The sequence below is a fragment of the Aspergillus sclerotioniger genome (assembly GCF_003184525.1).
Source record: "Aspergillus sclerotioniger CBS 115572 chromosome Unknown BO94scaffold_34, whole genome shotgun sequence".
In the NCBI taxonomy this organism is placed as follows: domain Eukaryota; kingdom Fungi; phylum Ascomycota; class Eurotiomycetes; order Eurotiales; family Aspergillaceae; genus Aspergillus; species Aspergillus sclerotioniger.
Genome location: NW_020291024.1, coordinates 76,865 through 89,494, shown reverse-complemented (window position 1 = coordinate 89,494; position 12,630 = coordinate 76,865). Strand labels below are relative to the sequence as shown.

The 12,630-nt window shown below is 51.0% G+C and overlaps 6 protein-coding genes across 6 annotated transcripts; 4 read left to right on the top strand and 2 right to left on the bottom strand.

Annotated features, from left to right (window-relative positions):
* Positions 1-18: 18 nt before the first annotated feature.
* On the top strand, positions 19-1,456 carry BO94DRAFT_525634 (uncharacterized protein; the record flags this gene model as incomplete). The annotated part of the gene is made up of 1 exon (XM_025610317.1): positions 19-1,456. The coding sequence occupies exon 1, from the start codon at positions 236-238 to the stop codon at positions 1,454-1,456; it is 1,221 nt and encodes a 406-aa protein (XP_025463101.1). The 5' UTR covers positions 19-235.
* Positions 1,457-1,596: 140 nt separating this feature from the next.
* BO94DRAFT_525629 (polysaccharide lyase family 26 protein) lies at positions 1,597-4,233 on the bottom strand (the record flags this gene model as incomplete). Its single annotated transcript, XM_025610316.1, has 1 exon — positions 1,597-4,233. The coding sequence occupies one exon, from the start codon at positions 4,231-4,233 to the stop codon at positions 1,597-1,599; it is 2,637 nt and encodes an 878-aa protein (XP_025463100.1).
* Positions 4,234-4,716: 483 nt separating this feature from the next.
* On the bottom strand, positions 4,717-6,624 carry BO94DRAFT_525626 (Zn(II)2Cys6 transcription factor). Its single transcript, XM_025610315.1, has 2 exons — positions 6,410-6,624; positions 4,717-6,358 (listed from the first exon to the last, which is right to left on the bottom strand). The coding sequence occupies exons 1-2, from the start codon at positions 6,469-6,471 to the stop codon at positions 4,735-4,737; spliced, it is 1,686 nt and encodes a 561-aa protein (XP_025463099.1). The 5' UTR covers positions 6,472-6,624; the 3' UTR covers positions 4,717-4,734.
* A 1,118-nt stretch (positions 6,625-7,742) lies between these two features.
* On the top strand, positions 7,743-8,223 carry BO94DRAFT_539277 (uncharacterized protein; the record flags this gene model as incomplete). Its single annotated transcript, XM_025612670.1, has 1 exon — positions 7,743-8,223. One exon carries the CDS (start codon positions 7,746-7,748, stop codon positions 8,127-8,129), a length of 384 nt encoding a protein of 127 aa, XP_025463098.1. The 3' UTR covers positions 8,130-8,223.
* Positions 8,224-9,266: 1,043 nt separating this feature from the next.
* BO94DRAFT_250618 (uncharacterized protein) lies at positions 9,267-10,347 on the top strand. The gene is made up of 2 exons (XM_025606428.1): positions 9,267-9,646; positions 9,696-10,347. The coding sequence occupies exons 1-2, from the start codon at positions 9,389-9,391 to the stop codon at positions 10,101-10,103; spliced, it is 666 nt and encodes a 221-aa protein (XP_025463097.1). The 5' UTR covers positions 9,267-9,388; the 3' UTR covers positions 10,104-10,347.
* A 1-nt stretch (position 10,348) lies between these two features.
* On the top strand, positions 10,349-12,619 carry BO94DRAFT_250619 (uncharacterized protein). Its single transcript, XM_025606429.1, has 5 exons — positions 10,349-10,615; positions 10,667-11,406; positions 11,455-11,605; positions 11,654-12,122; positions 12,194-12,619. The coding sequence occupies exons 1-5, from the start codon at positions 10,530-10,532 to the stop codon at positions 12,479-12,481; spliced, it is 1,734 nt and encodes a 577-aa protein (XP_025463096.1). The 5' UTR covers positions 10,349-10,529; the 3' UTR covers positions 12,482-12,619.
* Positions 12,620-12,630: the final 11 nt, after the last annotated feature.

Here is a 12,630-nt window from a genome sequence, read left to right as displayed (position 1 = left end):
TATGCCGATTTCATCTCCATTTGTCCGCTGCAAGAAGATAAGACCATTGAAGCCTTATCTGACGCCATCATGATTGCGCGATAGACGTCGGATTTGCCGTAGGTATACCGCGGCATGCCGGTCTGTTGGATGACGCTGGATTGCAGTCCTCCCCAACTTAAATCTTCTCTTCTCTCCCCCTGTCGCATCCTGTTATTTCATTCACTCAAGATCAATAGCCCATTCTCTTACGCTCATGGAGCAGCACACCTTCCGTCGTCGTGGCCTTGGGCTCCAGGGGGTTGATCCCGAAAAAGTGTCTCCAGGCTATGTCCTGTACTCGCCTCTCACCTCAAACACGGCTCATTTGATCTCTCAATCCGGAGGGGAAGTGCATCGATGGAAACTTCCACATCGTGCCGGTCGCCATGCCCGACTCCTTCCCACCGGTGCCTTGGCCTACAACGGCGTACATCCCGACGCCCCTGATCTCTTTCCCATGTGGGCCAAGTACCGCGGCGGCGCCATGATGCAGGTGGCTCCAAACGGAGAGGTTCTGCGTCAATATCTAGACCCTCTTGCCCATCACGACCAGCATCATCTCGACAATGACACTCTGCTATATACCACGGTGGATCCTCTGACCGCAGAAGAAGCAGCCCGAGTCGAGGGTGGGATACCCGGCAGCGAGGCACCGGGCGGGGTCATGTATGGGGATTGCATCCGGCTCGTCGCGCCATGGAAGTCATTCAAGTCATCATGGTCGGCCGATTTTGAAGGCAACCCTGGTGACACCAGCGGAGGAGCAGAGTTGCTTTGGTCCTGGCGTGCCATCGATCATCTCGATCCGAAGCAGTTTGCATCGCATCCACATTACGCTCGCGAACATTGGCCTTTGATCAACAGTGTCTCAATCGATCCAGTAACAGAAAACATCATAGCATCATCCCGGAATACCTCGTCTGTGCTCATCATCGACCGAATGACTGGCAACATTGTCTGGCATGTGACTGCGCCCACGGTGTGTCAGCAACATTGCGCTCATGCGATAAATTCTGCTGGCGACCTGCTTATCCTGGATAACGGTGTCTTCCGACCGGAGATATCAGTCCCATTTTCCCGCGCGATTATAGTTTCTCGTGAATCGAAGCAGGTGATCTGGGAATGGACAGACTCCACCACAGGTGGGTTGGGTTTTTTCACGCCGTTCATGGGCTCAGCGCAAATGTTGGTGAATGGGAATGTCTTGATATGTGAGGCAGCCTCGGGGAGGATTTTGGAAGTCACAGAGGATAAAAAGCTCGTATGGGAGTTTGTGGTGCCACAGCTGAACACGTATGAAAAGGTGATGGACAAAAGGGAGCTGGCGGAGATGCAGCGGATCGGATTCATGTACCAGAGTAATGCCATATTTCGGGCTTACAAGTACCTCCCTAGTGAGGTTCCTTGGCTCGAGGATTGTAAATCCGTGGATTGATACGTGAGAATATTTCCTCTGCTTGCTCTGTGGTCCAGATCAGTGTGCAGACTGTATAAGCAGATTCACTTTTTACGGGCGTCATGTATCAATAGATCAGCACTTCCACACCTGTATCCGACTCTTTAGTGTATCTGTCACTATTCACGCAGGTTGACTTCATCTTCCTCAAAGTGTTCAAGGTACTCCCTGACATTCGCCAGATTAAAAATAGCCGAGACACCATACCGTGCTGCCTCATTTGTAGTGATCCAGGCAGCCTCCTCCCCATCGGTAAGACCCGAAGTCTCTACAACTGTCCAGTTGTGACGTCGAGAGTAGCCATCGGCATCCAGAAACTGTTTCCAAGCTGCTTCACCTAATACCTTGCTGCCTTGATATCTTGCCGCAAAAGCAGTAAGTGTAGAATGACTCTGTCGCCATGTTGCCTGAGCAGGGAACTCAAAGCCAAATTCCTGTCGTTGAGTCTCCGATCCGCCGTTATAGGCGCGACAGTACGAGAGCCAGACATCCGTAAACCGTGTCATTGTAGATGATGGCTCGGATTTGACGTAATTTAACATTTCCGCCACAACCTCAGGAAACCCGAACAACATGGAGAGGTGTTTGACAGCATACGGCGGAGTCGGGGGAGGGCATTCACGAATCTCCCCGATGCAAAGGTCCAGCAGTATGGCATTCCTTGCGATGCCGTGTCGGAGGTTGGCGATGCCATTGAGCATATTAATCAGGCGTTCCTTGGCCTGCGACCACCCGGCTACTCGTCTCTCCCAAGTTGTCAGCCACGAAGCAATCAATGCGCCACAATCAAGACCGATATTTGCGATCGCGAATCCCTCCGGAATCAGAGCGTGCTGTTGGACTTTGCGGTGGGAGTCAAGCATCGCTAGTCCCTCTTGGCAGTTTTGAAGTTCGTTAATCAGATCGCCCGTACGTTCATCACTCGTAAGGTAGTAGTAAATCCGCCGGTAGAGCACGTTGGAGATGCGGAGTTGCTTAGAGCTGTCGCTGAAATGCTGGACCCCGTGGCGGGTCCCAAAGCCTTTAAAAGGTCCCGTGTGATAAACGTCAACTTCGCCCGTATGGCGGGTCATTGCCTCGGCCATCTTGAAAACATCTGCTCTACCGGTGTGGAGAAAGTAGAGCCAGAGCCACAAGTCTGTCGATAGTTCCGAATTATCCCATGCAAATCCCCCAACATCATACCTCCAGGAATGTCGGTACGGGTCGTATGTGTGTTGCACGTCGCCATAGTCCCAGAATCCATACCACCGATGCTGTTCCACCTGCTTGCGGTAGAACGTAAAGAGCGTTTCCAGGTTCTTCTCGATGTCCCGCTCGACGTTGCTCGGATGATGTTTCAAGGTTTGGTGAGAAGGAGCCCAGGAACCATGGAAGACGTCAGCATGGTACATCCATTCGGCTGTCGGAACTAGTCGGGGAGGGTTTCGCACAAAAGCTGAGAAGGTGCTCAGCTCTTTGTTAGAAGGTGTTCTATTTGCGAAGGGTCTGATGAAGAAGACACTCGTTCTGCCGATACCATTAGCAGTAGCAAATCCAGGCTCGTAGTCTTCGTATGTGACATCGAGAGCGTCGAGCTGCTTGCGATAAGTATCAAGACCCAGACCATCGTGATATGGGCGCGTATCTAAAGGCTCGGCCAGCGGTGAGTACATCCACATCGTAATATACGCCTGCTCCGTGACCAAGTCTGCTAGATCAATTTGGGTTGGATATCGCTCCCAAAAGTCAGACATTCCAATCGCCAACCCCCCTGATGTTGCCGACCCGACATAAACCGAGCCAGCAGATCGAGTTCCTCCAGCGACTTTTACCCAGGAGCATCCATCCTTTGTGCGCTTTTTAATAGTGAACCCGTCTGACGATAGCTGGGTAAGGCAATAGTCGTTCCAAGAGGGGACGTATGGCAGCCATCGATCCTCCCTGAGAGTCACCATGTTTCCAGAAGCTTGGTCAACCTTGTTCTGAACGGTTAGACCATGCCATAGTCCAGACAGTCCTTGGACTGCCTCCTTCATTGTCCCTTCATTCTGACCCATGAAGTGAACGTGTCGGTTATACAACTCGCTCTTATCCATCGGCACAGCGAACCGAAGCCCTAGGGACCCGAGGGGCTCTTCTGGGTCCAGGTCATGCACAAACGAGAATACAATCTTGAGCGGTAGAGCATGTGAATAAATATAAATTCTGACGTCGAAAGGAAGATGTTCTTGTTGTTCAGCCGAGACCAGAACCCCGGACGCCTTGACGACGGCCCTCGAATGAGTGACGTTTTCTATATTGACCTCTTTGACTGCCGGCATGTATTCCTTGCCATCAATAGATGCGACAATCATTGCACCCGAACATATCTCACGATCGTTCACTGACACACTTTCAAACAGATTAGGGCCTCCAGGAGCAGGAAATCGAATACGAAGGCCGAGACTCGTTGAAACCACCATGCCAGCAGACTTTCTCTCAATTGTTATCCCTGGTTCCATCTCACTTGGGATAGACGCGCCTCTGACCGTGTAACTGCGATTATGCCCAATATTACTGCTGACCGAGTGTGTCGTCCATTTCAAAGAACCGTCTGCCCAGAAAGCCAGCTCCCGGGAATCAAGCAGGTATTCCTCACCCCCTTCTCCTTCGATCGCAAACTTTTGACCAGATTGGTACTGTCCCCTAGGCCATGGGATTCCAAATGAAATACCCTGTTCCAGCGCGTCGGGACCCTCACCGACGAGCCAGCGCAGGTTGGTTGCTGCGGCCATGGCGTGCTTCCGAGAATGCGGCACGTAATCGATCCTGATAGTGGGGGACTCCGCAAGAGTAACAAAGGTTTCCGATGGAAGGAAAGAGTAAATAGGAGCTGCTGCCGGAAGGTTTGGCTGGGGAGAACTGGACGGGATAAAGAATGAAAGTGGTGTTCCTGTTCCAGGTGTAGGAGAAGGAGGGGTGGCGGTGGGGCCTGGACAAGGCATGAGCATTCAAATCTATTGGTTTGTTGTTTAGCAATGACGCCAGTTGAGGTATATAATGCAAACCCCTTGGCACCCTTAAAGTACATGTCCATCATCTTGTTCAGTTGTATGTCACTTATCATAAACTTTGACCAACGTGATGGCAGACTTGTAGAGGAACCACGATGTCTATACTCAACAAGCTCTTTTGGTTATTATCAAAGGTAAGCCTTATCAAAAGTATTCGTCTAGTTGAATTCTTCCAACATGATCTCTAGATATATAGAGTAGCAACTGGTCTGTGCTTACACCTTATGAAGGGAAAAGAACCCAACGACCTCGGCTTTCTCCATCGTGAGACCCCCGCTCTGATATAAAAGCCCATCTGCCAGCAGGTGAGCAAGTACCAAGAGACCGAACACAGGCCCATTTCGAGGACGTCTTATTAGCTGAGAAGGCGGCAAAGAGTGAAGCCGGTGTCTCCATGCTTATCCACCGTTCTCTCTCAGCCTGTCCAATCCTATACGGCACACGTGCGTAACCCTGTCCATCAGGTGTCGTTATAAAAGATACGCCTGGAGGTAGGCAGCGTCCTGTCGTATCCCGCTTCTGTTTCAGTTTCAACAGGTCTCCCCTCATGCTTTCCTCGAGAATATCGGCGGTGATGCCAGAATGTAAAAACCCCTCCCAGTGTTGCCAGGATCGCAAGGCGTCTATTGCCCTCACTCTGACACTGAAGTCAGAGCATTTGTACGAGGCATTGTATAAACCTGCAATAACGGCGCTGTCTAGGGTTATCAGAGAATGCGATTGTAGTCTGCCAACGACGGCTTCAGCAAATGAAACAAGTGCCTCGCATTCTGGGGTGAGATAGTCTGGGAACAGCTGATCCTTGCTCAATAGACAGGTCTTGAGCGATAAGAGAGCACTGAGGCAAGTCAGCTTGGTCATATCTGCCTCTCGCTGCTCTCTTTGATTGAGAAGGATGTATGCTCCATGATACAGCAGCTCAAATTGCTCAAGGTATCGACTGAAGTAAGAAAGAAGCAGGAGTTGTTTCTGCTCCAAATTGCTGTATCCTGCCAAGAGCTCTTCGTCGGACCGATGCCGACAGGATGCTACGAAGAGAAAAGCTGTGTTCAGAAGGGGCTCGAACACCTGTCGCGCATCTTGTAATCGGCGAAAAATAAGCAAGTAATCCTCATATGGCTGGTGATACACAAAATCATCGTCAACTGTCAATGGCGCCCCGGTCCCGTAATACACAGATTGCATCTGTAGGTGCAAGAACATTTCAACCACACATTGCTCGACCGGCGATATCAATGTGCCCGAGATTCTTCTTTGAATACCCAGTTGCTTCAGTATTTTCAGACCCCCTAAAACATGCAGAGATGCAACATCATAATTTCCGCAGAGGAGCTCGCGAGTGAGGAACAGGAGGCAGCTAACCAACGTCACTTCCTGCAACTGGGGATCCTGCGACATGCGACGTTGAGTCAACAACGCTACAGCTTTACTAGACCGCTCCAGTGCAAACTGCGACCAGATGTTTTTTGAACTTTGTTTGAAACAGGGTTTCTTGTTGACTTCCAGGGCTTGATGAGTTGCCGCAAGTGCAACGACAGAATGATACACAACCGGCTCCGCATGGCTCAATTGGAGAACCAGCTTTTGCCAGAGAGGCGAATCATAAAGACCAACCAGGTCTGGAATGGTGCGATGCTGGAAGAAGGAAAGGCATCGCCTCTCATCTGAGGTGATCTTCCAACGTAGCCCGCTTGGAGTTTGCGTGAGCACCAAGCCTTCTGGACCGGCGTCTCGTCGGGTGCGCCGCACTGGCAGTCGATATGCATCATATCCCTCACAGACACGACCTGTCGAGGTGCAGTTTCGACATGCTCCAGGCAGTTCATCACACTTGATACGGCGAGCTCTGACACCATGGTTAGTCGCGAATTCATGACGGAGCCGGGAATCCACCCACCGACAGGTACGACATCCTGTCTTGGACTTTGTCGTGCGTGTTTTGCGTCGAGGTGCTAACATTGTGAACGAGGTTTTGATTCTGCTGGACAATTGTTAGAGAAACTGGCCAAATAAATAAACAGATGCCTTTGGGCCATCTCCACCGGACGAGGCTGAAGTGGATGCCGCTAGGCGGGATGTTTCCCGTTCCATCCCAGCAGTGCTCCGTAGTGGCTCGAGTCCTGGCACGAGCCCACCGACACCGGCCAGGGGCCTTTTATAAACGAAGGAGCCAATCAGAGGGTCCGCAGAGGTGGAGATCCCTTCAGTACTAGATATGATGAGCCTGCGACAGACTTGGTATTCCCCGTTAGTATGAAGCTTTTTATCAACGAGGATGGTCTCCAGTATTGTATCTCGCGTCCATCGGACTGAATTGAGGTAACAATCTATGAAAAGTGAGGACAGGACTGCTTTAGTCAGACTTGAGGTCCTGAGCTCAACATGTAGGAGGGCTGTCTGTTCGATAGACGGCACATATTCTGGAAAGCTGTTGATGTAAAGCATGAAAAACGCATAAGGGCTTTGATATCTGTTGTCTCTGGTTGTTGTTGAGGATAGCCCGAATCTATAGAAAGGTATCGGGCCATCTATTCATACCCCTGCCCTTGATATTCCTAGATGCAGCATCAGAAGACTCATCTATTGGTGATATCTGTCTGTCTCAGTTACATACCGACAAGATTGAGTGGATCTGCATCTGAAGATCCACAATAAGGTTCTGACATGCATGCGGGTCTGGAGATTGGCGCAAAGATCAAGGCTGGGTCATCTCACCTTGCTGCTCTAGGTTGGATTAGTCTGGCTGCTACAACCTATAGAGAGCCTCTTAACACATAACAGCTGTCGAGTACCAGGCGAGGGCCTATCACTTTGAATTAAGTATCTCTTATTGTTGCCGTGATGGTGCGGAGCTGAGATTCCTGATACCATGTCAATGACAGACAAGAAGCAGGAACGCGTCGCACAGAGTAAGGGGAATTAGGGAAAGAAGGAAAATCAAAATTAAGTTCCTGTGGGTCCTGGATAACTTATCCGTAATTCTATTTATGCAATTAAGATTTAAACTGCAACGCTCATCCTTGTCATGCAGCATATTCCATGGGGCCACGTGCCATGCTATCACTACATTTTTTTGATCCCACAATGGACGAGCCGTTGGAGGTCATGTGCCTTTCCCCTGGTTAGTCATTGTCTGCAGCTTTTCGCTGACAGTCGTTACCGTGGTGATCGTGATTGATGACCAGCTCTCTTTGGCACCCGCACATGCAGTATCTAGAACATTCAGCACCCTCATGATGGATTCCCCAAGCAACACTTCCACTCTAAATCCAATTCCGCCTTCTAAACTACCCGATCCGACAAAGCCGAAGGCGGATTTTCTGGAGTCCTCGTTTTTTGCGAAACCCAATCGGCGCCTCCCATCACCAGCGGAAGTGAAGGCTTTATCGCGCGACTTTACGAAATCCCGGCAACAGCCCGTGGTATTCGAACACCTCAACCTCATTGTCAAACTTGGTCGTACTGTTACTGTTGCCGAAGCTCAGTGCCTGTGGATGCTGAGACGGGTTTTCGGTGACACCGTTCCAGTACCTGAAATCTACGGATGGAGAACCGACGAAGACTATGTCTTTATTTACATGGAGCTCATTGACGGGCGGACTTTGCACGATGCCTAGGATGATTTGAAAAGCACAGATAAAAGAGTACTCTGCGATCAGCTATGCCAGATCATCGGTCGTTTACGCCAACTTGACCAGGATCCAGACTGGTATGATTGCCCCTGGCTATCGAGGTTCCCCATGGGGATACGAGTCGGCATCGGAATTATTATAATCCATCGGCTGGGACAAACATTAGGAGCATAGTTATTCCGAAGCTGACTGCCTCAGGCAACATGACACGAGGCGGCCTACCAACTCGTAATACTATCCGAGTTTAGAAACTGAAGTCTTGGTGTAGGTATCAATTGCTGTTTCTTTGCCATAAGCGGAGCTTGATTCTGGCACAGATGCAGGGCTCCCGAATTCACTTTTTGACCCTTAACAAATCATCTAGGCCTGGTGCTGGATTTTGCACATATCGGAGTCCCTATGCCCGAATATCTCTTCTAATCTGGGACTTTGGCGGTCTTCTGATCGGAGGTGTCCAACCAGCGACATCTATGCGAAACTGGCTTTAACCGGCTTTTCAGACATATTTCCTCAGTGGGGATTTAATCTCGATCAAGTTATAGGTCTAATGGCACACTATATACTGCCTCGCTTATGGTCATTACTCAATGCAGTCCGGGTGCTCTATTAAAACAGAAGTGATGGAACGAGCGAATATCTAGGGAAGACTCTTAGAAGGACAGAAATGGCTATAATAGACCGCTGTGGTGAAACTTGATCAATTCATGAGGCGCTGACAAGGAAGGCCTCTGTGTCCCCACATGGCATGGGCACGACATGATCTCACCCCAACGATCATCCCGTCATCGGAGTCTACGGGACATGTCGTGTCAGACAAAGTGCAACTCCGATTGGACATGTTTCAAGAAATTCCCGAGACCAAATCGATATCGGACTATATATTAAAACAGACATCAACCAGGCAGCTCTGCAACAGACCCTGCATGTAGGCAGAATACGATCCTTCCAGGCAGGATACGAGGGCTGCCTATGCCGAGGGTCCAGCAGCGACGGATCTAGCCGTCAATGGTGCCCCGTCGGCAAGGTCAACCGCCAATCCGCGACCAGCTTGCGTTCGCCCCCACGAGCTTGCCTGAGACATTTCCTGATGGAGATGGGATAGCCTCAATGTTGCAGAACCGGCAACGGCTTGAGTCAGGCCTGTCGCGTTTTTGAGTGCCCGGAGATGACTATCCCGTGTATAAATACCGCTGAGGACTCGTTAAGTTTCTCATCCATCCTCATTCACTCTACCACACTACACGATGATTCCCGCCATTCTTACTAGTCTTTCCATGCTAGGCTCTGCCTACGCTGCTACCGTGCAGCCCGTCGTCGCCACAGGCGGATGCGCCAACATCGACTCCTACGACTCGGAGACTGGATCGACCAGCCAATTCATGTTGGTGGTCAGCGGTTGTGTCAACACCACCGCCTCGGATCAAGCATGCTCGATCGAAGGATTCGGCGACACCAGCGTGGTTTTCAGAACTGCGGGCGAAACCGGTATTCATGAAGGATATGTAAGTAGACAGACCCAGCAGTGTGCAGTTCCACTAACGGGGTATCTAGATTGCAATTGGATCCCGAAACGACGAGGCCAAGAACCCCATCGTTTGCGAAGACGACTCTCCTTCACTTCTCACTGGACTCGTCGAAACGGGCGTCAGCGGCTATAGCTACCAGCCATGGAATATAACCTCCATCCCCTACACCGCATACTTGATGTGGGGATTGCCTGCTGAGGCAACGATTCCCGTGGAATTCTACCATCACTACGTGGACGGGGTGCAGCAGGATGGCCTGTTCATCGGAGCCAACAATGTGACGACTTGGGCGATCAAGGAGTGGTCTGATTCAGGGTCGAAGCTGCCATACTGGCTGTTCAGACTGCTGGGCCCTGACAGCGCCGATCCCGTGACGGGCGCAGCCTTGGAGGATGGGGAGTTTACGACTTTCATCAAAGTCCGGTCCTTCTAGTCAATAGGGGCCCGAGCGCGGAAAAGAGATCCAGTTCAATCTACCCCGTAGATGGATTCGTGTTCTATAGATGGAAGTTCTTGCAGATAGATCACAGTGTCAGATAGCCACATCGCCATGAGTTGACGATCTAGACGCCCGATCCCTCTGTAGATCAATAGTATGACACATCACATGCGCGATTGCATCATGCATGAACGACGGACCGATCTCGTGGGTGACAGCTGCCCGCATCGATCGATCGGTTCGGCATCTGCGACGCCGCAGTTCGTTCTCGATCGCTTCGCGGCGCATCTGAGGTTGCCTTTTCTACCTGTCTATAACCAAGGTGGAAGTCTCAGCGATCACTAGATATATCACTGGATTTGAAATCGCCATGCTGTATAAAGGGTGGTCCTGCCCCGGGTCAGGAACAGCGCGACCATCATGGAGAACTACAGCGGTTTCGACGCAGACTCTCTGCGCTCTTCTTACCCATCCACCGTCGCATTGGATGAATATCCTCCGTCGCAGTAGGTCTTGCAGTATACCCTCGTCTGCTAGCCTTTACTGACAGAAAGAAGTGCAGAGAGACGCCCCAGTGAAATCCTCCTCGGTTTCCCTCGTCCGCCCAGCAGAGCCAACATTCTTAACAATGCGACCAGCCTCGTATCCAGACCTTCCATTAAGACCCTCCGACGAAACTACATGATCCATGAACTCCCTCTTTTGCAGCAGCAAAATCCCTACGATGGATCCGACCAATTCAATCCCGTCCACGAAGCCGGACTCTCCTACGACCTTATTGCGCCGCTTGACGACACTCATGAAACACCCTTACATAGTCTGGAGCGCCTTGCTGACCTCATGTTCTCCTCAGAGCATATGCTCTCGATTCTCAATAACCCACGATATCTCTCGCGCTTCCGCGAGTTTCTGCTCGAGGAGCGTCCGCGCTCTTTGCGACATCTAACCTACTACTTGAATGCGCGCAAAGCGCTTAAAGCAATCGAATACGCCAATGCACTGGTCCAATGCTTTATTGATGACCCGCCACCATCAATCTCTGTGTCTGGGAAGATCGGGGAGGCTACTCATCCCGCACTGCAGTGGCGCGTCCAAGAGGCGCTCCAAGTGCTGACAGACGAAGAACTCCCGGCGTTCATCACATCGCGCTGCATCAGCATTACCAGTCGAGTAGTCGAGGAGCGCGTCCGGGGTACCCTTCCGCATAAGTTCTCGAAGACATCAGATGCGCTGGCCGAGGTATTCTGTCTCACAGATCCATCGAGACGAGATAATCCGATTATCTTTGCGTCAGATGGTGAGTCTCTTCACTTCCATCATCATACATACTAACCTCATCATCCAGAGTTCCACCGCACCACACAATACGGAATGGACTACGTCCTGGGACGCAACTGTCGCTTCCTACAAGGCCCTAAAACAAATGCCAATAGTGTACGAAGAATCCGAGAAGCCATAGAAGCAGGACGCCACCACTCCGAACTCTTCCTAAACTAGTACGCCCCCTACACACCGATATCCCAAACCCAACCTAACTCCCACAGCCGCCGCGACGGCTCCCCCTTCATGAACCTCCTGCAATGCGCCCCCCTCTGCGATAGCCACGGCAAAGTCCGGTACTTCATCGGGGCCCAAATCGACGTCAGCGGACTGGCCATGGACGGCGCACAAATGGAGTCTCTCCGCGCGTTACAAGAAAAACAACGCATGCAAGACGAAGCACGATCCCCGTCCCCATCGCTATCGCCATCGGAATCATCAACTCCAAGCCCAGCCACCCCATCCCAAACCGACCCCTTCCGCAACCTCAGCGAACTCTTCAGTCCTCACGAACTCAACATAACCAGCGAAGTCGGCGGGAATCTCTTCCAACCCCGACCCAAAACATCCCTCCAGGCCCAGACACACACTCGCTCGTGGTCCATCACTTCATCCCTCGAAATGGAAGCCATCCGCGAAGTAGATCTCAAAGCAGAGTTATTCAAGGGCTCATTAACGGGCGTTTATGAGAATGTACGTCCCCCCCAATGCATCCCCAAATCCACAAACCCTCCCAACAACCATACTAAAAAAACAATGAATAGTACCTCCTAGTCCGCCCCTACCCCTCCCTCCGAATCCTCTTCACTTCCCCATCCCTCCAAATCCCAGGAATCCTACAATCATCATTCCTGTCCCGGATTGGGGGCAGTTCTGCAGTCCGGGACGAACTACTCCATGCGTTGATGAGTGGGAGGAGTGTCACGGCGAGGATTAAATGGGTAACGAGGTTTAATCCCCAGGGGAGGGATCGCTGGGTGCATTGTACCCCGCTGATGGCGAGTAATGGCGAAGTGGGGGTTTGGGTGGTTGTTGTTGTTGATTGTGAGTGATTTTGTTTCTGTTTGGGAGGGGTTCTTGGGTTGGGTTTGGTGTGGTGTGGTTTGGTATTGGTTTATAATTAATAGCATGGTTGGTTAGTTGATTAATGGTGTGATGGTGTGATGGTATGATGATGTATAGTACATTGTAACGGTGAATG

Bases quoted from the DNA above. Each gene is read 5' to 3' on its own strand.
- BO94DRAFT_525626 (XM_025610315.1), bottom strand. From the start codon at position 6,471: ATGTTAGCACCTCGACGCAAAACACGCACGACAAAGTCCAAGACAGGA. The intron at 6,359-6,409 runs GTGGGTGGATTC...CCATGGTGTCAG, and splicing joins ACAGGATGTCGTACCTGTCG to AGCTCGCCGTATCAAGTGTG.
- BO94DRAFT_250619 (XM_025606429.1), top strand. From the start codon at position 10,530: ATGGAGAACTACAGCGGTTTCGACGCAGACTCTCTGCGCTCTTCTTAC. The intron at 10,616-10,666 runs GTAGGTCTTGCA...GACAGAAAGAAG, and splicing joins GATGAATATCCTCCGTCGCA to TGCAGAGAGACGCCCCAGTG. The intron at 12,123-12,193 runs GTACGTCCCCCC...AACAATGAATAG, and splicing joins TAACGGGCGTTTATGAGAAT to TACCTCCTAGTCCGCCCCTA.
- BO94DRAFT_250618 (XM_025606428.1), top strand. From the start codon at position 9,389: ATGATTCCCGCCATTCTTACTAGTCTTTCCATGCTAGGCTCTGCCTAC. The intron at 9,647-9,695 runs GTAAGTAGACAG...CGGGGTATCTAG, and splicing joins CCGGTATTCATGAAGGATAT to ATTGCAATTGGATCCCGAAA.